General features: G+C 38.9%; 4 protein-coding genes and 2 pseudogenes across 4 annotated transcripts; all 6 read right to left on the reverse strand.

Annotated features, from left to right (window-relative positions):
• Positions 1–346: 346 nt before the first annotated feature.
• Positions 347–2,314, reverse strand: LOC116204455 (annotated as a pseudogene).
• Positions 2,315–4,151: 1,837 nt separating this feature from the next.
• Positions 4,152–6,125, reverse strand: LOC116203159 (2-alkenal reductase (NADP(+)-dependent)-like). Its single transcript, XM_031534822.1, has 5 exons — positions 5,436–6,125; positions 5,188–5,365; positions 4,896–5,062; positions 4,698–4,780; positions 4,152–4,596 (listed from the first exon to the last, which is right to left on the reverse strand). Exons 1-5 carry the CDS (start codon positions 5,682–5,684, stop codon positions 4,218–4,220), a joined length of 1,056 nt encoding a protein of 351 aa, XP_031390682.1. The 5' UTR covers positions 5,685–6,125; the 3' UTR covers positions 4,152–4,217.
• Positions 6,126–10,008: 3,883 nt separating this feature from the next.
• LOC116205558 (2-alkenal reductase (NADP(+)-dependent)-like) lies at positions 10,009–12,676 on the reverse strand. Its single transcript, XM_031538186.1, has 5 exons — positions 12,285–12,676; positions 11,258–11,435; positions 10,962–11,128; positions 10,760–10,842; positions 10,009–10,562 (listed from the first exon to the last, which is right to left on the reverse strand). The coding sequence occupies exons 1-5, from the start codon at positions 12,510–12,512 to the stop codon at positions 10,184–10,186; spliced, it is 1,035 nt and encodes a 344-aa protein (XP_031394046.1). The 5' UTR covers positions 12,513–12,676; the 3' UTR covers positions 10,009–10,183.
• A 988-nt stretch (positions 12,677–13,664) lies between these two features.
• Positions 13,665–15,431, reverse strand: LOC116205899 (annotated as a pseudogene).
• A 2,429-nt stretch (positions 15,432–17,860) lies between these two features.
• Positions 17,861–19,418, reverse strand: LOC116203158 (2-alkenal reductase (NADP(+)-dependent)-like). The gene is made up of 4 exons (XM_031534821.1): positions 19,281–19,418; positions 18,894–18,976; positions 18,673–18,736; positions 17,861–18,470 (listed from the first exon to the last, which is right to left on the reverse strand). Exons 1-4 carry the CDS (start codon positions 19,416–19,418, stop codon positions 18,060–18,062), a joined length of 696 nt encoding a protein of 231 aa, XP_031390681.1. The 3' UTR covers positions 17,861–18,059.
• Positions 19,419–20,491: 1,073 nt separating this feature from the next.
• Positions 20,492–22,961, reverse strand: LOC116205440 (2-alkenal reductase (NADP(+)-dependent)-like). Its single transcript, XM_031538050.1, has 5 exons — positions 22,612–22,961; positions 21,738–21,915; positions 21,444–21,610; positions 21,242–21,324; positions 20,492–21,044 (listed from the first exon to the last, which is right to left on the reverse strand). Exons 1-5 carry the CDS (start codon positions 22,837–22,839, stop codon positions 20,666–20,668), a joined length of 1,035 nt encoding a protein of 344 aa, XP_031393910.1. The 5' UTR covers positions 22,840–22,961; the 3' UTR covers positions 20,492–20,665.
• Between the last annotated feature and the right edge of the window lie 506 nt (positions 22,962–23,467).

Below are 23,467 nucleotides of genomic sequence, written 5' to 3' on the forward strand. Positions count from 1 at the left end.
CGGAGCTCGAGGAAAAAGTTGTGTACGGACTGGAGGGACTCAGTCTATGATTAGCTGGGCAATTCAAGGCTGTGTGCTGCATGCAGTATGAGTATAATTGGATATACCACCTCAATCCTAATGCCATGGTGTGTCTCTTTACCCTCTTCCTGTTATTTTCACTGGAAAACCGAGATGCATCGGGAAGTTGTAGCTTCAGAAGAGCAGTCTCTACGCACCTCAGATTGGAGAAAAGATAGCCATAAACAAAAAAAAAAGCCAAGCCGTGTAATTCTTGTTGTTATCCTGCTTGTTGCCACCAATCACTTTGAGATGATTGCTTGCTGCAGCATATCGATACCGTTTAAACCAAGCCGAGAAACTAATTAAACCTGAAAATGAACAATCAATTGAAACTTTTCATTATTTCTCTGCATACTAGTAGTACATTTGCAGACCACAGCGGACTGTTTTACGAGTCCAAAAAAGGAGAAGCTGATATGACAAAACCTAACATAGAGAACCTGGGGCTCAATCTGTCATCACGTTATTGTAAGAAAAGATCGTTTCAGAGATACTCTGGAGACAATATATCATTCCATAACAGAAGAAGAAGAGGGCTCAAATCTTCCGAATCGAAAAATTCTCGAAGCAGCTGCTTATTCACAGGCAACTTCAACCAGCTGTTTCCCAAAGTTTCTGCCCGAGAAGAGCCCCATCAGAGCTCTGGGGCCGTTCTCCAGACCTCGGGCAACATCCTCGATGTAGATGATCTCGCCCTTTCTGATGTGAGGCAGGAGCTTTTCGAGGAACTTCGGGTAGAGGTGTAAGTAATTGTCAGCCGTGAAGCCGCCCATTCTGATCTGTCTCAGGATGATGTTCATGAGGTTGTGGACCCCTTCAGGCTGTTGGAGGTTGTACTGTGAGATCATCCCACACGCTGTGATCCTACCTCTGATCCTCATGTTAAGCAGCACGGCATCGAGCATCTTTCCCCCAACGTTGTCAAAATAGACATCAATCCCTTCGGGAAAGCATCTGAAAGACACCAATTATATAGGAACATTATGAAAAATGCCGATGAATATTATAGAAAACGAGAAAAACATCATCATTTGACGGGCTTGAACTTTCGGATTAGTTGGTGATCACGTATAGACCGACTGTTAATGTGAATCTTCATTACTGACCTCAAGATCAGGCTCCTCTTTATAGTCGAAAGCCTCGTCAAACCCGAGCCTGTTCTTCAGCAGATCAACCTGCAACAAGAAAGAATAATACGGAAGAATAGAATCAGCTGCATATACTTGGTGAAAATTGCGGGTGACTCATATTCGAAGGAGTCAGTTAATCACCTTTTCTTTGCTGCCTGCACTTCCTACGACATAGCACCCGAGCAACTTTGCAAACTGCCCGACAAGTTGGCCGACCGCTTCAGAGGCCGCTGAGACAAAAACTCTCTCACCCTTCTTTGGAGAGCTCACCTCAAAATACCCTGCGTATGCAGTCAGTCCCGCCATGCCTGTGGAAGTACACTGATTTCACATCAATATATGTCATGACAATCCTAGGCACGCATGTTTTGGTTTTGAAATGCGCAATATATTTGTGCCATGATGAATTTCTAAGAGATCACCGGTGTTTAAAGGACCACAACTTACCAAGGAGACCGGTGTAATAGGAGAGCGGGATGTCAGTATGCTCGATTTTGATCAGACTTTCTGGTTTGGGAATGAGAGTATATTCTTCCCATGCTGTCATTCCCCAGACCAAGTCTCCCTTCTTGAAGTTCGGGTGCCGCGAGTCGATAACTTTGGCGACTCCGTATCCATATATAGGCTGCAATTAGCAGAGGACCCAGGAATCAGCTACATAGTACTATGGCTAGGATCCATCATTTTGGTCATCGTTGTCCTAGAAATCCGCAAAAATAAAAACTTACAGAGCCCGGCTTGTAAGGATAGATGAAACCCGGTACGGGGACTCCCCTCATAAGGACTCCCATGGCCGGGTCGCAGGACAAGTAAAGATTCTTAACCAAAACCACTGCATTACTCGATTCTTCTGGGACCTTCAGCTTGATACTTCCACTCTTTACCAGCAAGTCCGATTCTTTCTGGAAACCGGACGAGTAGTCCTTCAAAATGACTTGCTTGTTCGGCACTTCTTCGACTCTGCTCCCCATGATCACTTTTCTTTGGTTTCTCCCTCTCTTTTCTTTCTCGACAAGAAACAGTTCGGGTTAATATTAGATGTCTAGTATACCCGGCTATATATAGACTTACATCTGCTTCTATAGAGCTGAAGGATGGAGGATGGGATTTTTAAAATCTTCTTGACGGTTGACATCAGACAGTTCGTAAGCTCAAACTATTCAAACTTTTTATTCAGGTAAATAAGGTATTGCTTAAGCAAGCAATGATCCTATATACACCCCAATCCCCGCAGCCCCCCCCCCCCCCCATGATAGCCGGAAAGAGTTTACTATCAAATTGGTCCTTGAATGATACATTTATCAACAATTTAGTCCCTGAACAATTTTTGCCCCCGAAATAGTCCATGAATTTCACTTCCTTCTATCAAATCAGTCCAACTGTTAACGGGCGTGACTGAAATTTGACGAAAAAATAAGAGGGAGCTTGCGTGGGGCTCCTCGCCCGGACCTCCCCTACCTATTTCCCCCCGTAATCCTCGTCCCCTTTTTTTCCCCTTAATTTTTATTTTCAAAAAAAAAAGTTCAAAGTAACAGAGTTTTGATTTTTTTTCTTAAAGTTATCTAGCGACGGTGATAGTCCATGTGTATTCGCGTTAGATTTCCGTTGCGCCTGTTAATGGTTGGTTTACTAATCGTAGATTTTCTCCATTCATAGACTCAAATTTGAGATCTTGCTTAAGGTGTACATGTGCCTAATCACCTGCCATTAATACCCCTTCTCATATTCCAGGTTATCGTTTTCGCTGTTCGTATCATATGTTCTACAATTAGGCCCACTTCGATCGAACAAAACAAACTGTATATAGGGTCACATGATCACATCCAGTGATTGCTGGTGCTCGGAAACCCAATCGAGGTTATAACATCTTGCATCATATTATCAGTAAAACACTTGGACTTTGAGCTGTATATTTACCTGGTTGAATCTGAGGTACACTGCCGCTAAACGATCTGTCATGATCTGTCGTAAACATTTTAACTATGTTTTTGATATAAGCGATCTTTCCCCCATCTGATATGAGCTAGGATATAGCCGAGGAACTTTGAGAGTAGTCGGAGGCCGCAAAAGCCTGCACCCGAACCCGTTTTAGGATGCCAATCATCCAGTTGAGGACCTCTTTGGTACCACTAGTGCGTGGTTGCGTCACGAGATCATCCCGTATGTTGCAATTCTGCCTTGCACCCTCATATTGATTACCATGTGTCGTGTATCTTTCCCCCGGTATTCTCAGAATAGATTTCGATCCCTCGGGAAAGCATCTAAGGAACAAAAACAGTTTGGGAGAACCTTGTGCCAGAAAATTTCATGATGAGAGTTGTAGAACTTTACAACTATTGAGAGAACTGCTTCAAAGACGGGAACGGATCGAGTGTCGAGTCATCAAGCAGAGAATGCATGACCGTTTGAGTGAATTATCCTGATTTTTAGTGAATGAATTACTTGATATGTCAATAAGTTTGAGACAGTATAAATTGTTCTATTCAATAAATATTACCGTGAGATTTCCCAACATATCATCCTTGAACTTTCATTATGTTACCTCGTAAACTTTCATTGTTTTAGGTGGCCTGAACTAGGAAATTAGTATCAGTGTGCAGCCAGTCCGGGGTGGATCCTGAGCACCTCCGTGGATATCTTTCCTGCTCTAATCGAAAAGGGTTGTTCCTGCGGTGATGCCGTAAATCTTGATATGCTGATGAAATTATCAATGTGTTCTGGCGTGATTTCATAAATTTGTAGGATCTAGAGATCAAAATCCAAAGATCTGACAGCGTATTTCAGGCATTTTGTTGGTCCTTTCTTCTCGTTTTTAGTTTCATTCTTTCGTGTATAGTATACATTCAGTGCTGAAACTTGTTTTCGACTTTTTCTGCGATATAGAACTCTGTCACCTCTAAGTCATCACTAGGATGTATTCTGGAAACCAAATGCAAGAACCGAAAATATGCCACTGTCTGGATGATATCGAGTTCACTATAACTAATTAAATAGTGTAACTAGTTCGAAAATGAATCATGACGGCTACTCGTGAGCCACTGCCACAACCTTTTTCCCGACGTTCTGGCCTGAGAAGAGCCCGACTAAAGCTCTCGGGCCGCTCTCAAGCCCGTAGGAGATATCTTCAACGTAATTAACCTTTCCTTCTCTTATCTGAGGCAGGAGCAGCTCGAGAAACTTTGGGTAGAGATGGAAGAGATCAGAAGTCAGGAAACCCTCCATGCGTAGACTTTTGAGGACGATGTTCATCAAGTTGTGGACACCATCCGGCTGATCATGATTGTACTGCGAGATCATCCCGCACGCTGCTATCCTGCCACGGATCTTCATGTTGAGCAGCACGGCATCGAGCATCTTTCCCCCGACGTTGTCGAAGTATATATCAATCCCTTCCGGGAAGCATCTAAATTACAGAAGTAACACAACGAAATAATTGGTTTGACTCCAACATCGCAGAAGAGAAAAATGGTCATGTCTGCAGGTATAGAAGTAGAAGAGGCTGACCCCTTGATGGCTGCGACAAGGTCGGGTTCATCCTTATAGTTGAAAGCCTCGTCGAACCCGAACTTACTCTTCAGTAGGTTGACCTATTCAAGCGTTAAGCAATAACAATAAATGAGAAGATGCTATAAATGATTGGCATATTTTCAGGAGAGTCGCTGAAGATCATATGAAAGTCCTGCAGGGTACAAAACATTTCACCTTCTCTTTGCTGCCGGCTGTCCCAACAACATAGCAACCGAGCAACTTTGCAAACTGACCGACCAGCTGACCGACTGCTCCCGAAGCGGCTGAAATGAAGACAGTCTCTCCTTTCTTCGGAGTGCATATCTCAAAGAATCCAATATAAGCGGTCAGTCCCGGCATACCTGTGTCAAAACATTCAGACCCTCATCAATGTACATACACCACAATAAAAGCTCTCCAAAACTTAAATAGAACGGAGAAGAAGAACAAAACAATTTTTTTGAATGCAAATGAAGAGTTTGCATACCGAGTAGACCAGTATAGTAGGAAAGAGGAACATCAGCGTGTTCGATTCTGAACAGTATCTGTGGTGCAGTGATGAGACTGTACTCCTCCCATGTTGTCAGTCCCCAGACAAGATCGCCTTTCTTGAAGTTCGGGTTTCCCGAATCCAAAACTCTCGCCACTCCGTATCCCCTTATTGGCTGCAATAAATTTTAGTCCATAAGAGACCCAAAACCGTAGGCAAATTTATTGCAGAGGAGAATAACTCACCGAACCGGACTCGAAGAGGAGCGCGGAACCTGGGACCTTCATGTTCCTCATTCGGATGCCCATCGTGGGATCGCAGGACAGGTACAGATTCTTCAGCAGGACAGCATTTTCTGAGCCTTCTGGGACCTTCAGTTTCGCAGTTCCTGTCCTCAGGAACATGTCTGATTCCTTGGGTGAGCCAGACACGACGAAGTTCCGTAGAATCACCTGCTTGTTGCTCATCTCTTCGTGCAATTCACTACTCTCCATATCTATCAACTCTTATCCTTTTCAAGAAGTCGGAAGATGAATCGGTCGTATCAAGATGAAATGATTTGAAGGCCAGGATGAAACCTGGGGACATATTCATTCATGTATTTATAATTGATCTCTGAGAGAGGAAAATTCATAAACTGCAGAAGTCAGCAGTGATTTCATCATCAAAGATTTTAGAGTTGTCATCTCCCCCGTTTCCTAGCAGCATTTGACAAACGTCCATTGAATCCTAAGAGGACGATTTTGACTCGGGTTTTTTCATCCATGTCACCAAAGATTTCTGGTTTTCCCGGTGGTTAAAGGGCCGATTAACCATCACATGCGACTCGAAAGCCAGTCTTTGCAGGTGGTCCAGCGAGTCGGAACAGTTCTAAAAGAGTTCCCCATTTCCAATCAGCCTGCGCGGCATGAAGTGAACCAGATTGACCATAGCGGCGTGCAATATAATGAGAGACTGCAATATCTGCAACATATGCTTTCCCTGACTATTGTCATCCTATAACATTAGACAACAAAAGGGCCAGCAGAAAGACAAAGAAAACAAATCCACGGTGATTGGAAAGTCTGTACTTGCAGCCAACCTAACTTTTTATCGGCAATCTTATCTTAATATATTAAATCTCTTGTTTATAATGGCCATGTGTCAAACTATCAAATTTTTAGCTTTTTTAAAATTTTGATTTTTTGATATTATCTTATAATATCCATGTAAGGCTTATATATATAGATTATATTTTTAATAATACATAGATATAATTAAAAGTGTTGTTGAGAATGGAGGAGGGGGCGACTGGGTCCCGCCCTCAGCCCCCCACTTTTTTTACTTTTTTACTTTAAATTCAACTATTTTTAGATTTATTAAATTTAGATCTATAAATATTTTTGTTAGTTTGCCCACTTGATATTCGACTAGGTCCGATTAATTTAGCCTGAAGCGAGGTCATTCACCCACTGAGAGATAAATCTCTTCTGATCGTAAATTCTTTTTGATAACAAGAAACACCCATTTTAAAGTATAGAAGTTATTATATTTAGGTATATAAATATTTTTCTCCTTGTAGACATTTGATATTTGGAAGTCCACTAGGTACAATCAATTTAGACTTGAGCAAGGTTATTTACCCACTAAAGAATAAACATCTTGCTAATTAATTTAGGTTCAAGCGAGATCAATCTATTAAAGAATGAACTTATCCCAATATTAAAATTTATAATTTTTAGATATAAGTAATATTATCATTAAATCAAAAAGTTGACGAAAATTTTTTCCGGCATCGTGCGTTTATAATGGCCATGTGTCAAACTACGAAAATTTTAGCTTTTTTTATTTTGATCTTTTGATATTATTTTATAATATCATGTAAGACTTATATATATAGATTATATTTTTAATAATATATACATAAAATTAAAACTGTTATTGGAGGTTCATGGAGGTGGAGAGTAGAGTGAGTTTTCCCACCCTCAGCCACCTCCTCCCCCCATTTATTTTTTAAAAAATAAATAAATAAATTTTCTTAATTTTTTATTTAATTGAAGTGTATAAGTATCTTCTCCTAGTGTGTACCAATTGATATTTCCAAATCCACTATGCCTGACTAATCTAGTTTCGAGCGAAGTCGACTTAGGATATAAACCTCCCTCGATCGTGAATTTACTTCAATTACAACACACACATCCAATGCCTTGCCTAGAATAACAAGCATCAACACATTTAAAATCAAACCACATTTATTTTTAAAAAAATATATTTCAATTCGTCGTTAATTTAACCTAAAAATAACAAGTATCAACACATTTAAAACCAACTCACAATTATTTAAGAAACATATTTCAATTTGTCATCAATTTAAGTAGTCTATATTTATATGTGATTTTTTTTCCGATCTGTAGCACTGATATTTGGAAGTTCAGTAGGCCCAATTAATCTAAGTTTGAGCAAGGTCAATCCATGAAGGGATAAACCTCTCTTGATTGTAAATTTTCTTCGATCACAAGACGCACACTCAAAACTTTACCTAAGAATAACAAGTATCAACTAACCTAAAATCAATCCACATTGGTAAAAAAATTATTTTAATTTATCAAAAATTTAAGTAGTCTCTTTTAATTTGTGACGTGAGAAATATTCCTATTTTTACATTGAAATGCAATGATAAATTGACATATTGACCTACATTAATTTTTATTTGGATATTAAGTTACTTTGCCAACGATCTACTTTTACTAATATAAAACTTACAACAAGAAAATTCGTCAAATTAAAATAAGCGGACCATTAAAGCCTATTATATTGTGATCATGATATTATATTTAGAGATATTGACGGTTCAAATTAATATTGAAGAAATATTAACTTTTATACTATATGAAATATCAATTAGTATAATCTTTTGAAAAAACTAGATCATTTTACTCTCAACCAAGTGTTCATATTTTTTTCCACATGAGTAGCTTTATCATTAATTTTAGTTATTATATGTTATTACACAAACTATTATGATAAATGAATAAATTTACCAGAAAAATTCATCTGCGGCATCGCGCTGATGCATTACCTAGTTTATATTAAATCTCTCGTTTATAATGGCAATGTGTCAAACTATCAAATTTTTAGCTTTTTTTATTTTGATTTTTTGATGTTATTTTATAATATCATGTAAGGCTTATACATAGACTATATTTTTAATAGTTTATACTAAATCTCTTGTTTATAATGCCCATGTGTCAAACTATCAATTTTTTAGCTTTTTTATTTTGATTTGTTGATATTATTTTATAATATCATGTAAGGCATATATATAGATTATATTTTCAACAATTTAATTACCTAAATATAAAAGTTTTATTTCAAGTCTCCACGGTAGTTTAAGTAGCTTTTTATTGTGATGTTGGAAATATCTTAATCCTTTTTTCGATTAAATGCAAGGTTACTCCAACCTATTGGGATTGGTCGTAGTAGAGAGATGTTTTAAATAAATTTTGAATACCACTTAATGATGATTTTTAAATTGATTCAAATAAGGATTTTTTCAAACTAAACTTTTATTTATTTATGCATTTGTGCCTCTTTATATTCATTTCAAGTACTATTAAGATGGATTTTGATCTTTTCTCCGCATTCACATATGCTTTTCGAGATAAGGTTAATGTTGAAATTTCAATTAAATTTGTACTTAGTAAAAAGTACAATAATTATAATATTTTGTATTTATAGATTTGTTGTATTATTATAATGTGGTGCATCTCAATACCGTAATGCATTCCATATATTTTTTGGCCTTTTATACTAAATAAAAGAATCCTCATAATATTTGAGTACATCCTAAGCTAATATTATGTGTCAAAAAGTTATAGAGATCAAATGAAATATATTGCATCTACAAAAAATATATATATTGCAATAATGATAAGCTATAGTGGTAACATTAAAAAAAAGGTTAAATTGCACTGCTGGTCCAAAATGTTTTACAAATGTTTCATTATAGTCCAAAAAGTTTTTTTCGCTACATGATGGTACAAAATGTTTTAAAGTTATTTCATGATAGTACAAACCATCAACTCGAGTTTGACGCCGTCAAGCCGACGTTGATGTGGCTACTACATGTCACCTCCTTGCTGACGTAGCAGAAAAATTTTAAATAATTCTAAAAATTTTAAATTTTTAAAACTTTTAAAAATAATTTTAATATTAAAATTTAAAATATTTTTAATATTAAATTTTAAAATATTTTTAATATTAAATATTAAATATTTTTAATATTAAATATTAAATTTTATAAAATTCTTTTTAAAAATAAAAAAATATTTTAAATTTTTTTAAAAAATAAATAAATTTAAAATTTTTAAAATTTTAAAATATTTTTTTTTTATTTTTTTTCAAAATTTTTACTCTAAAAAATTAAGAGATCCTTAGCTAGAATTATATGCTAATACATATATTACAATGAATTAATATCTTAATTTTTATAAAATTAATTATATATTTAACATATATATAATTCTCTCTTAATTTTTATACAAATATTATTTAATCAATATCTTTAATATATCGTTAAATTTTTGCCTTCTGTATTTTTCTTATCATATTATCTAATTAAGTTCTCCATTTTTCCTTCACGTCTATATGTATATTAAACTATACAATTTCAAATTTAGTGTGTTACATCAATTTTAAAATAAGGTACACGATATTAATTTATTAATATTTTATACTTTTCAATATTACTAATATCATTACTCGCAACTTCTATCATATGAAAATATTGTTAATTGAGAATCTTTTTGAAGACTTGCTACATCGCGCGAGCCCCTATTATCCTAGTAATGATAATAATTATAATTATTGATTATTGCTCGTTGAAGTTTCTGCTACTCTCAACCAGAGACAAAGTACAACAGGGCACATTCATTTGCCGAAAGAACGGGAAAAAGGAAAGCAGCCAACAATCTGATTCATGGGGGCCGGAAATAGCGAAAGGCCATGGCCCTGCTCACTCACGAGCCACTGCGACCACTTGCTTCCCGACATTTTTGCCCGAGAAGAGCCCAACCAGTGCTGCTGGGCCACTCGTGAGGCCCTCAGCTATGTCTTCGACGTATACTATCTTCCCTTCTCTGATTAGAGGCAGTACCATCTCAAGGTACTCAGGGTACTGGGGATAGTATTCAAAGGCCACGAAACCCTCCATCCGGATCCGTTTCACGACGATTTGGAACAGGTTGTGGACCCCCTCAGGCTGCTTGAGGTTGTATTGCGAGACCATCCCGCACGCTGCGATTCGCCCATGTGGCTTCATGTTGAGCAGCACCGCATCGAGCATCTTTCCCCCAACATTCTCGAAGTAAATATCGATTCCGTCAGGGAAATACCTGTGAGAAACCAAGCATATAATGTTACAACTCTCCAATCATAGATAACAATGATAAGGAGAGAAGTTTTAATGTGAACTTCAAATGCTCTTTCTGACCAATTTGATATGTCGAAGAACTTAAAATGGAGCAGCACGGGGCGTGCCAATAATTTAATCAAAAAATAAATAAAATGTTTTGAGATCAAAATTAGAAACCTTTTGAGAGCTGCATCCTGGTCAGGCTCTTCCTTATAGTTGAAAGCATCATCAAACTTGAACTTGTTCTTCAGCAACTCAACCTATTTTCACAGCAAACAGGAAGACATAAGGAAACAATGACGATTACTAACGATTATGAAATCGCGTACAAGTATCGTATCTGCCATAAATAAAATAAATAGATGAGCAGATTGATTACCTTTTCTTTGCTTCCGGCGCTTCCAACCACATAGCATCCTGTGGACTTTGCAAACTGGCCAACAAGTTGACCCACTGCCCCTGATGCTGCGGAAACAAACACAGTCTCTCCCTTCTTTGGAGAACATACCTTGAAAAACCCAGCATATGCAGTCATCCCGGGCATTCCTGTCAAAATCCGATTTCACCTCATTCCTTTCAGGTACTTTCTCTTGTCATGATTGAATTCATTCGATAACATAACCTATATGCTTCTTTCTGATTACAGAAGTTACAGAAGGTTGGTATTATGCATACCAAGGAGACCAGTGTAGTAGGAGAGCGGCACGTCCGTGTGCTTGATCTTGAAAAAAGTCTCAGGTGCAGTGATGAGTGAGTATTCTTCCCATCCAGTGATCCCCCAGACCAGGTCTCCCTTCTTGAAGTTCGGGTGCCCTGAATCAATTACTTTGCACACCCCGTATCCAGCTATGGGCTGCATCCATTCAACCACATAAACAATTTAAACTTAAGAAGCACAAATACGAGCATACTTAGTTACGCGTCATCGTAATATCGTTACCAGAAAAGAAGCTTTCAGTTCATCTTATTCATGGAGACCGATACAATACAATAGACTCGTTGATATGTACAATTTCTAAGAATGTAACAGCACAAAAAAATTTCCCAACTTGAACACAACTCCTCCAACTCAGCTCGCCTCGGCTTCAGCAAGTCGGTCAACTCTAGGTCAAGGATTATCATTAAGAAATGATATATCGTTTGACTTTCCACTGATGGCAGCTAATTACCGGTCACTGTTCCAGAACTCATAAACAAATGAAGCATACTCAACGAAATCAAGCCAATAGATTAATAACTATAAGACCAAAAAGTCTCCGACAAAAGAACCACACAAGACATTCTTAAACTAAAATTGCAAATATAAAAATATCAAACTTTTCTCGCTTCCTATCCATCGAAACCATCGTAGATTTCGACCCTCGGGATCATAACTCCAATAGTCGGGACTCTGGAGACAGGCCGCGCGAGCCGTTCGGGACTCATTTTCCCCAGCTAGTATGTCTGCAATCCTAACTATGGCAACACAGTGAGCTATATATATATATATATATATATATATATATATGTTGATCCAGCACCTGCGCAAGAACAGGGCATTAGCCGACTTACCAACGTCCCAACAAATTCTCGCAAATCTCCACCATTCCTAAAAATTCTCAGTCCCAGAAGGTTTCCCGATTATCGAAAGGGCTTCTTCGAGCAGCAGCACCATAGGATAAAAAAAAAAAAAGAAGAGGATGTAAGGGGCTTGTGGTCTCACAGAGCCGGGCTTGAAGGATTCGATATCGCTCCCGACGAGCTTCGACATGAGGTTCCGCATGTAGGGGTCGCAGGACAGGTAGAGATTCTTCACCAGCACGGCGTTGGACCCTTCCGGGACGGAGAGCCTCACCATCCCCGTCGTCACCTGCAGGTCGGAATCCTTGGGGAAACCCTCCACGTAGTCCCGGAGGACCACCTGCTTGTTGCTCACCTCTACCGCTGCCATTGACGGTCTTTTTCCCTTTCCCTTTCCCTCTGTTCGCTCTCGTCGAGGAACCGAAAGAGTCCGAAGTAGAGAAGAAAGTTGAAAGTCTTTTGGTGTCGGGGAAGAATCGAGACAGTTGGAAGTTTTCGCCGAATTCTATATTGCCGTATGCGTGCGTATAAAGGTATTAATGAAATTGCAACCACGAATAAATGTGAGATATTTTATGGTGCAAGTACCATCCAATCAAATAAATTACGAAAATTTAAGTAAAGCATAATTATTTTTCGTTGAAATTAATGTAAATTATTTATTCTCTTTAAGTAAAGTCTCGAAATTTCGTATTCGAGATTTATTAATGAAAAAAATCTATGTTGGATTAGGTTTATTCCGACTTGATTTGAACTAGATTCGTCGGGACTTATTGGATTCTGAATATCAAAATACACATTGAAAAAAAAAAATCTAAACGAAGTCATGAACTGAATTAATAAAAAAAATTTAATCAATATATGCCTTTCTTTTTAACATATAATCAACTCTGCGTGTGATAATGTAATTCCAATTCAATTCACAAACTCATACGTCGATCAATCGATCAAATTCGAAGAGCAGTGTCTCACGTGGGATCAATTTCTGATTTCTCTGCAACCCTGCCCCTGAACTGAGTTGAAGCCGAAGTTGTAGACCGGTTGGTCAATCGACTAGGCCTATGAACATAAATGTGGTATACATATCTTGACCAAGGCATCCAAAGGAAGTTACGTGCCAACCTGTCTGCACCTCAAAAATCATTTCATTTTGTGGGCTAAAGTGCGGTTCAGCGGCAACAGGAGCCGACAAAGTCATCAAGCCATATTTCGAATACTACCTAAGTAGAACAGACTGAGAATTGTCAAGCGGTTGAGCTGATGATATCGACCATAAATTTATCCCATCGACTACTTTAAATCGAGTCTAGAGAGCTCTCTTATTTAATGTGCACACATGAACAAGTTCATCCATGAACCTTGTTCATGAGGGTGCATTAATTCATTAGACCAGGAGCAGACACTCGCGATAGATAACGTACTTCTTATCAACAGAAAAAAAAAAGAAGGAAAAATATCTCACAGAACATGTCTTTGGATATATACATTACCAGAATAGAAAGGTTTACAAGTACATATTGAAAGGTTGCTAAAGACGCGATCAGGGCTCATGTACCACCACCAGCTAAAGTGACAAGCTTGCGATATGTAACCTAGCTCGTAATTATGTCGATCGATTCGTACATGCATGAATTGTTAAGTCACAACTTCTGAAATCTTCTGTCAACACATAACAATGGCTGCACATATATATTCTTATATATACAGGTGAATTCATGTGAGCTAGCACTATATATACGTTTGATTGATATTCTACAGCGCGTCACAGTCCGAGGCAGCGAGGCAGTTTGAGGGCTGAATTTGGCCCTCCGCTGCTCCATTAGCATTGACACACAATGCTGCGGCCGGTTGATCCTTGTAGGTGAGGTTCACGTCTTTCATCTGTATCCCGGTGCACGGGGTTTCAGTGCTGCAGTCGAATTTTAGCACCACTCGGGTGGCCGATGTCCCGCGGATGTCTTCGTAAGTTATGTTGCTGACCTGCACTCCTGAATCCTGCGATAACGGGTGATATTATCAGATAATGATATGCAGGAAAAGGTTGTTGGTAGGACTGATTAATTATGGGCCTTTCTGGGCCTGGGCTTACTTCGACGGCCCATTTGATGATGACTTCATTCTTTTTTGGGCCACGAGAAAGACGTACATATATATATGTGCATACCTGACCAGGACAGTTCTCGTTGTGAGGGCAGTAATTCTGATCGATGATGATCGGGTTCTGGACATCGGACATGACTACGTGTTGAAAACGGAAGTTCCTAGCAAATGCACTGCTGGGCCTGCCCCATGTCTTAATCCTCAGGCCGTTAGTAGTTCTACTTAGTGTTACTGACATAATCGTCACATTCTCCAGACCCTCCTCTTCTATGGTCTTTCCGAGGCTGCTGACGCTGATCCCATGACCCGGTCCACAGAGGATGTCCTCTCCCCACGCATTCGATGTCCCTTGTGTGATGGAGACGCAGTCGTCACCTGTCGCAATCCTCAAGTTTAGGATTGTCACGTCGAATGAATATTGGATGTGGATACCGTCCGTGTTGGGAGTGTCCCCATTCGTGAAGACCTTCACGCCATGCACCATCACATTCTCGCAGCGGTTGATTACGATGTGGAACGTTTTGCTGTTTAGGGATGTTAGTCTGCTGATGATTATATTTTTGGAATTGGTGAAGAATAATGTTTTCTCATCATACGTTTCATAAGGGCAAAAGAAATTAGAGGAGTCAATTTATAATTAAAAATATTTTGTGCTCATAGACGAAGGAAAACTATATGCTACCATTCACTCGAAAATGTAATAAGGTAAAGAATCTAGGCATGTACCGAGGCTCCGGTAGAGCAATCACTATCGGAAGAAGCCTTGCATTTCCCCAACCCGGTGCCTCCCGTCGAGCGTCCCTCCGGAAAGATAGACCCCATCAACGTTATGAAACGGCAGCCAACTATACGCACTTCCAATCACCTTGTAATCGGACGGAGCAACCGGCGAGCCGTCGATACGAATGCCAATGGGGCCACCCTCGTAGGGCCCGACAAACTCTATTGACTTCTCTAGTAGGAACTTGCCACTCGGCACGTAGATAATGGATGGCCCTTTGGACTCGCACGCTGACTTCCACGACCGGAGGAAAGCCTCGGAGGAGCCGGTCTTGCCGTCCCCGACAGCTCCTAGTGCCACGACATCGTACTTGGCTCCGTTTGCTCGGAGAGGGCGGCGATGAAGGAAGAAGAAAAAGAGAGCTGAGAAAGCAACGCATGTTGTGAGTTTTGCCATTGTTTTTGCCCTCAACTTGTGGTTTGGGAGAAAATGTAGATATATGAGGGAGTGGGATGGGAAGCCGATTTGAATACTGACTGATGAGGATTTAAACGGTCGAGCAGTTCATATATATAGCAGGGGGGGAAACAATTAAACCGTGATTTTCAATTAAATTTAATTAATGTTTTTTTGCTCTAATTAAAAGCAAAGTGGGCTCGTACATTTTATTTTATCTTTAAGATAACTGAAGTCAATTAATAAATTATATTCTATAAGTGCATGCATCTGAGACTAGAAACCGAATTTTTTAAAAAAATTTATGAAGTATACTCAATATATTAGTTCAGCCAATTAGATCCGCACTAATTTGGTCCGAATCATATGATGCTTTCAGTAGATTTCAAATTAGTACAACTGTATCATGCGAAGCCAATTTGTCAACTTATGTAGAACTCGTATGTTTTTTTTTTTTTTCTGTGTGATGATTATCTCGTTCAATAACAACTCAGAAATTTGGGGTTGGTTAGGAAATTTTTCTTGCAATTATGGGGATCGCGGAAAGTGAAGGTGAGGATATATATGACGTAGCTTTGAGATGAAATCTGCGGCTGATTATGTTTGAATCAAAATAGGCAAATGAATGTGAAGTAATGATGATTCACTAATTTTTCTGGTCTGATCTCTTCAATTATCGAGCATTTCTGTTAATTATAGTCCACTATTATTAATTATTCTCCTGTAGTATTTCTTGCAATCAAATCAAATCAAATCAAATCATATATTTGTTTTTTCTTTTTGGTTAAAAAAACGGAGGCCAAGGCTTAGAAGTACGATGCAAAAGAAACAATACGAATTATATAAAGGGCAATGAAAATCTCCATAATATTGTAAAAAAGAATCGCCATGACAATGGCCGGAGGGTGACAATAAAATATATCTATTTTCCTGGTAAAATGTATTTACTCAATTACTTATAATAAATGTATTTATTCAATTCATATCCCTATAAATTCCCTTCCTTCTACCATTAGGTTAGGACGACACCACCAAGTATATATAATTAAGAGACACAGAGTCTGTATTTAATTAAATTAAAGCTGGAGGTGAACGTAAACAAACTCTAATTTATATTGATTACATCGATCAGCAATACGACAATCAAATGAATGTCATTTGTAGCTAGCCTTTCTCACACAAGGTTAAACCGGCCGATCGAACCCTGTCTCGCCTCAAATAATTAGTCAACGAAGACGTATGGTACTTATATATGCAATACAAGCTAACATATATATACATATAAGAGTTGGTAATTAATGCCTTATTTGGTTTGTGAGTGTTATTTTAGAATCACAATTCTAACTTAACTCTACACACTACAAAATAAAATAACTCATACAAAGTCAAAGAGTGGGCCTCATTTATACCACTTTTTTTCACAACAAAACAACATAACCCATACAAAGTCAAAGGATGAACTCCATTTATACTACTCTTTTTCAAAATTAAAATTTAATTTTAAAATCCTACTATGAAATTAAACGCAACATAAAAAATTAGGTCGTGTCTACCGCTGCAAGAAAATAAAGACCCTTTTTATTGGGTGCTACTGCCATTCTAAGCAAACTCAAGTTCACTCCATAAACCTAAAAAAGTTTCTGTTCGTATAATTTTTTTTTCCGGTTCCAGAAAATGCTCATAAATTTTTGTAAAAATAAAAAATCTACTAAAATAGTATGGGTGATCTCATTACGACGATCAAACCTATAAATTATTTTACAACCCTCCTCTTCTTATCTATATTTTTGCTTTCAAATATTTTCCCCTTCCACTCATTCGGAGGACGATCCAATCATATTAGACAGATCAAATTACGACACCAGTAAAAGCAGAGTATTAGTATTATATATACGTATCCGTTGAATTTGTTTTGTAAGCGGTCGTTGGAAACAATATTTTGTAATTAGAAAATGTTGGGATGAAGGTCCACGGTCTTCTAGGACTCGGGTTGAGTCCACAGGTGGTCTCGGCTCCGGGTGCCTGCAAGGAAGGGAGGCCGGGAGGTGTTCCGGGATTCCCTCTCCAACACCTAAGTCAACTCTATGACGTGCGTAGTAAGGTCGGGGAAATGATTAGGGTTGATGTCATTCCTTTGCTTGGGGTGATATTACCTTAAACCGTGACATGTCGAATATTTTAGAGATTTTCTTTTGTTTCCTTGATTAATTGTCAACACTTGGGCCGAAAAATAACTAAATCGTCGGCCCTGTATAATTTATGATGGTCTTCTTCCTCCCTTCCAATATATCTGTCTATAGATTCTGTACATATATATGAGCTGAGCACAACGAAGTCCTGTCCAATCACCTGCTAATCTTTTGCTCATCTCTCAATCTGAGTCACTACTTCTCAAGATTTATTAACTCTTTCTCTTTCCGAAAACTCAGAAGATGAATAATCAGTCGTATTGAGATGAAATGATTTTAAGGCCAGGAAGAAGTTGTGGCACGTTCATCATGTACATTTATAGTTGAACGTACACATCTGTGAGGATGTACAGTCTCCGTTACCAATACTACGCTGTAGATATTCTAGTTTAGAAGCATCGCCATTGCATGGATATTTACCCGTACGGGGTGTTGGAAATCCGGGTCCCTCTTATTCACGAGCCACTGCAACCACTTGCTTCCCGACATTCTTGCCAAAGAAGAGCTCAATTAGCGCAGCTGGGCCGCTCTTGATGCCCTCAGCAATGTCTTCGACGTATACTATCTTCCCTTCTCTGATTTGAGGCAATACCATCCCGAGGTACTCTGGGTACTGGGGAGAGTATTCAACGACCACGAAACCCTCCATCCGGATCCGTTTCACGACGATTTGGAAGAGGTTGTGGACCCCCTCAGGCTGCTTGAGGTTGTACTGCAAGACCATCCCACACTCTGCGATTCGCCCATGTGACTTCATGTTGAGCAGCACTGCGTCGAGCATCTTTCCCCTCACGTTTTCGAAGTAGATATCAATCCCATCTGGGAAGTATCTATGAGAAACCAAAAGAATATAACATTGCAACTATCACGCAATCGCGTGGGGCTTAGCTAGACCAATTGAGCTAATGCAAATGACAAAATGTGTGATAGATCGTGACCCGCCATATAATCGTATATATATGATCTTAGGTTATACCGAACATTGTGGTCCTATCTCTTGCCACATTACCTGAAAGCCCCCTAAGAGGATATATATTTTCTCTGAGGAATTCGGTTAGTATGACAGTGATGAGAAGTCTTAATGTGCACTTCAAATGCTCTTTGTGATGAGCTTGATAAGTCGAAGAACTAAAAGCATAGCAGCAGATCATTGCTACCCATCACATTATCCAGAGAGGATAAAAAAAAAAAAAAAGCGAAGCAGCAGAGTGATATTAGAGAAATTTGAAGATGATGTCAAATAAAAAATAAAATATTTTGAGAATCTGAGATGGAACTTAGAAACCTTTTGACGGCTGCGGCCAGGTCGGTCTCTTCCTCATAGTTGAAAGCATCATCAAACTTAAACTTGTTCTTCAACAGGTCGACCTATTTTTGCAGCAAACAGGAAGACAGACGGAAACGATGATGATTTAATAACAATCATTAGATATCCTATAAGTATCTGCGATGAATAAATAGATCAATGAGTTGTATGAATATTGGCAGCCTTGACCCAATTTGGGTCAGTATCTTGTATATATATTCACACATTGATACATGGAGGTGTCCCGATACATAGTGTATACACATGGCAAGAATATTATCTATGGAAAAACAATGAATGAAGGCAATGAATGCCGAAATATATTCTAATACACCCCCTTAATCTGTTGGGTGCGCTGACACTGACATATTGCAATAATGTGACTGAAAAATGGACAATGACAAATTCTTGGTCAGTAAGTCGATCAGCTGGTTGGACATCGGGACTATCGCACCAATAGGTCACCACGCTGAAGACGCTATTGATTGAAGTGATAATCGACATCTATATGCTTGGATCTCTAATGCTGTACTAGACTTGCAGCAAGATAACACACTATAATTGGGCTTGATGTAGAGCGGACAGTGTCAATGATGAGTTATCAGATCCATAATGTTTCCGCCACAGCATACGTAAGTGCTCGATACTCAGCCTCAGTAGAACTCTTGGACATTGTGGGTTGTTTCTTGGACCACTAGGAGATGAGGTTGGGAACTACAAAGACAGCGTAGGCTGTGGTGGAATGCCTGGTGTCGGGACATTCGGCTTAGTTAGCATCAGTATATGCAGTTACTTGAAGGTCAGTAAACCGCCGCAGAATCAGTCGATGAGAGGAGGTCCCACGAAGATACCGCATAATTGGCTTGGTTACGTGGAGATGGACCGTCTAGGGTGCATGCATGAACTGACTGACTAAGTTGACTGCAAAACAGATGTCAAGCTGAGTAATGGTAATGTATTGAAAAGCAACTACCATACTTCGATACTCGGTAGAATCATCTAATAATTCCTCGTCACTCAATGAAAGATTAGTACGGGATGGTAAAGGTGTCTTGACCGCAGTCGATTTCTCTAGATCAAAACGAGCTAAAATATCATAAATGTATTTTTGCTGAGAAAGAAAGAACTTAATCTGTGATCGTTAAAAATTAGGAGATAAGCTATAGTCGTAACATTAAAAAAATTATAAGATACTTAATGAAGAGGAATTAGCCAGAATTCTATGCTAATACATATATCAAAAATAGATATTAATTAATATAAAATTAATTATATATTTAACATATATATAATTTCTTATTTAATCAGTATCTTTAATATTGCACTAAACTTTTACCTTTTTGTATTTTTCTTGTCATATCATTTAATTAAGTTCTTCATTATTTCCTCCACGTCTATATATATATATATTAAATTAGACAATTTCGAATTTAATGTGTTATATCAATTTTAAAATAAAACATGCAATATTAATTTATTAATATTTTATACTTTTCAATATTACTAATATAATTTCTCGTGATTTTATCATATGAAAAATATTGTTAATTGAGAATCTTTTTGAAGACGCGAGCTCCTATCCTAGTAATAATAATAATTATTATTGATTATTGCTCGTTGAAGTTTCTGCTACTTTCAACCAGAGACATAGTACAACAGGGCACATTCATTTGCCGAAAGAACGGGAAAAGGGAAAGTAGCCAACAATCTGATTAATAGGGGCCGGAAATAGCGGAAGGCCAGGACCCTGCTTACTCACGAGCCACTGCGACCACTTGCTTCCCGACGTTTTTGCCCGAGAAGAGCCCAACCAGTGCGGCGGGGCCACTCGTGAGGCCCTCAGCTATGTCTTCCACGTATACTATCTTACCTTCTCTGATAAGAGGCAGTACCATCTCGAGGTACTCTGGGTACTGGGGATAGTATTCGAAGACCAAGAAACCCTCCATCCGGATCCGTTTCACGACAATTTGGAAGAGGTTGTGGATCCCCTCAGGCTGCTTAAGGTTGTACTGCGAGACCATCCCACACACTGCAATTCGCCCATGCATCTTCATGTTGAGCAGCACCGCATCGAGCATCTTTCCCCCAACATTCTCGAAGTAGATATCGATTCCGTCAGGAAAATACCTGTGAGAAACCGAGCATATAATGTTACAACTCCCTCATCATAGATAACAATGATAAGGAGAGAAGTTTTAATGTGAACTTCAAATGCTCTTTCTGACCAATTTGATATGTCGAAGAACTTAAAATGAAGCAGCACGGGGCGTGCCAATAATTTAATCAAAAAATAAATAAAATGTTTTGAGATCAAGATTAGAAACCTTTTGAGAGCTGCATCCAGGTCAGGCTCTTCCTTATAGTTGAAAGCATCATCAAACTTGAACTTGTTCTTCAGCAACTCAACCTATTTTCACAGCAAACAGGAAGACAAAAGGAAACAATGATGATTAATAACGATTATGAAATCGCGTACAAGTATCGTATCTGTCATAAATAAAATAAATAGATGAGCAGATTGATTACCTTTTCTTTGCTTCCGGCGCTTCCAACCACATAGCATCCTGTGGACTTTGCAAACTGGCCAACAAGTTGACCCACTGCCCCTGATGCTGCGGAAACAAACACAGTCTCTCCCTTCTTTGGAGAACATACCTTGAAAAACCCAGCATATGCAGTCATCCCGGGCATTCCTGTCAAAATCCGATTTCACCTCATTCCTTTCGAGTACTTTCTCTAGTCATGATTGAATTCATTCGATAACATAACCTATCCTTCTTTCTGATTACAGAAGTTACAGAAGGTTGGTATTATGCATACCAAGGAGACCAGTGTAGTAGGAGAGCGGCACATCCGTGTGCTTGATCTTGAAAAAAGTCTCAGGTGCAGTGATGAGTGAGTATTCTTCCCATCCAGTGATCCCCCAGACCAGGTCTCCCTTCTTGAAGTTCGGGTGCCCTGAATCAATTACTTTGCACACCCCGTATCCAGCTATGGGCTGCATCCATTCAACCACATAAACAATTTAAACTTAAGAAGCACAAATACGAGCATACTTAGCTACGCGTCGCCGTAATATCGTTACAAGAAAAGAAGCTTTCAGTTCATCTTATTCATGGAGACCGATACAATACAATAGAATCGTTGATATGTACAATTTCTAAGAATGTAACAGCACAAAAAATTTTCCCAACTTGAACACAACTCCTCCAACTCAGCTCGCCTCGGCTTCAGCAATTCGGTCATAAACAATGATATATCGTTTGACTTCCCACTGTTCCAGAACTCATAAAAAATTAAGACATTCTTGAACAAAAATTGCAAACACAAAAATCTCAAACTTTTCTCGCTTCCTATCCATCGAAACCATCGTAGATTTCGACCATCAGGATCGTAATTCCAATAGTCAGGACTCTGGAGACAGGCCCCACGAGCCGTTCGGGACTCATTTTCCGCAGCTAGTATGTCCATCAATCCTAACTATGGCAACGCAGTGAGCTATATATATGTCGATCCAGCACCTGCGCAAGGCAAGAGCCGACTTACCAATGTCCCAACAAATTCTCACAAATCTCCACCACTCCTAAAAAATCTCAGTCCCAAAAGGTTTCACGATGATCGAAAGGGCTTCTTCGAGCAGCAGTACCATGGGATCGGAAAAAAAAATGAAGAAGTAAGGGGCTTGTGATCTCACAGAGCCGGGCTTGAAGGATTCGATATAGCTCCCGACGAGCTTCGACATGCGGTTCCGCATGTAGGGGTCGCAGGACAGGTAGAGATTCTTCACCAGTACGGCGTTGGACCCTTCCGGGACGGAGAGCCTCACCGTCCCCGTCGTCACCAGCAGGTCGGACTCCCTGGGGAAGCCCTCCACGTAGTCCCGGAGGACCACCTGCTTGTTGCTCGCCTCTACCGCTGCCATTGATGGTCGCTTTCCCTTTCCCTCTGTCGCTCTCGTCGAGGAAGCGAACGAGGATGAAGTAGAGAAGAAAATTGAAGTCTTTTGGTGTCAGGGAAGAATCGAGCCAGTTGTGGAAGGAGGACGTAGCTAAGAAGATAAGACATCCTTGTCGATTAGCACATGCATCAACTTCGTAGTTTGCGTCCTCGCCGTTTGGCCGACCGTTTCATAATGGAAATATATGAAGAAAATGAAGGATGACGTGGCGGAATGACGCACGCTATTATTTGATAATAAGGTTTGATATTTTTGATGAAACTACTTATACCATTTATTAGATTGTATTAGGCTATAAGTCCCTCTTGTAATAAAATTATATGAAGAAAATTTGCAAAAAAGTAAAAAATAAAAATTTTAGAAAGAGACGCATTCACAATACTGGAAAAATAAAAATTAGTCTAGATCGATAGATCTATGTATAGGTCGAGAGATTTATGATCTCACTAAAATATATATAGTATAAAAATCTTATAAAGTCGATCTTGATATTGATATATATGCATGTGAGGATCAATTAAGATTTTATAGGATCATATAATATGAGATCCTCAGGGAAATTTTTGAGTAATTCTATTTTGTCAACTATTTT

The sequence above is a fragment of the Punica granatum genome, chromosome 4 (assembly GCF_007655135.1).
Source record: "Punica granatum isolate Tunisia-2019 chromosome 4, ASM765513v2, whole genome shotgun sequence".
Taxonomy (NCBI): domain Eukaryota; kingdom Viridiplantae; phylum Streptophyta; class Magnoliopsida; order Myrtales; family Lythraceae; genus Punica; species Punica granatum.

What these genes read in the sequence shown, in the direction of transcription:
- LOC116203159 (XM_031534822.1), bottom strand. Translation starts at nt 5,684, where the DNA reads ATGGAGAGTAGTGAATTGCACGAAGAGATGAGCAACAAGCAGGTGATT. An exon ending in CAGCCGGCAGCAAAGAGAAG is followed by an intron (nt 4,781 to 4,895) that starts GTGAAATGTTTT and finishes ACGCTTGAATAG; the next exon opens with GTCAACCTACTGAAGAGTAA. An exon ending in CTTGTCGCAGCCATCAAGGG is followed by an intron (nt 4,597 to 4,697) that starts GTCAGCCTCTTC and finishes TCTGTAATTTAG; the next exon opens with ATGCTTCCCGGAAGGGATTG.
- LOC116205558 (XM_031538186.1), bottom strand. Translation starts at nt 12,512, where the DNA reads ATGGCAGCGGTAGAGGTGAGCAACAAGCAGGTGGTCCTCCGGGACTAC. An exon ending in AATCCTTCAAGCCCGGCTCT is followed by an intron (nt 11,436 to 12,284) that starts GTGAGACCACAA and finishes GAATGGATGCAG; the next exon opens with CCCATAGCTGGATACGGGGT. An exon ending in GCGCCGGAAGCAAAGAAAAG is followed by an intron (nt 10,843 to 10,961) that starts GTAATCAATCTG and finishes CTGTGAAAATAG; the next exon opens with GTTGAGTTGCTGAAGAACAA.
- LOC116203158 (XM_031534821.1), bottom strand. Translation starts at nt 19,418, where the DNA reads ATGTCGATTATCACTTCAATCAATAGCGTCTTCAGCGTGGTGACCTAT. An exon ending in CAGTCACATTATTGCAATAT is followed by an intron (nt 18,977 to 19,280) that starts GTCAGTGTCAGC and finishes CTGCAAAAATAG; the next exon opens with GTCGACCTGTTGAAGAACAA. An exon ending in CATTAAGACTTCTCATCACT is followed by an intron (nt 18,471 to 18,672) that starts GTCATACTAACC and finishes ATTGCGTGATAG; the next exon opens with TTGCAATGTTATATTCTTTT.
- LOC116205440 (XM_031538050.1), bottom strand. Translation starts at nt 22,839, where the DNA reads ATGGCAGCGGTAGAGGCGAGCAACAAGCAGGTGGTCCTCCGGGACTAC. An exon ending in AATCCTTCAAGCCCGGCTCT is followed by an intron (nt 21,916 to 22,611) that starts GTGAGATCACAA and finishes GAATGGATGCAG; the next exon opens with CCCATAGCTGGATACGGGGT. An exon ending in CTACTACACTGGTCTCCTTG is followed by an intron (nt 21,611 to 21,737) that starts GTATGCATAATA and finishes GGATTTTGACAG; the next exon opens with GAATGCCCGGGATGACTGCA.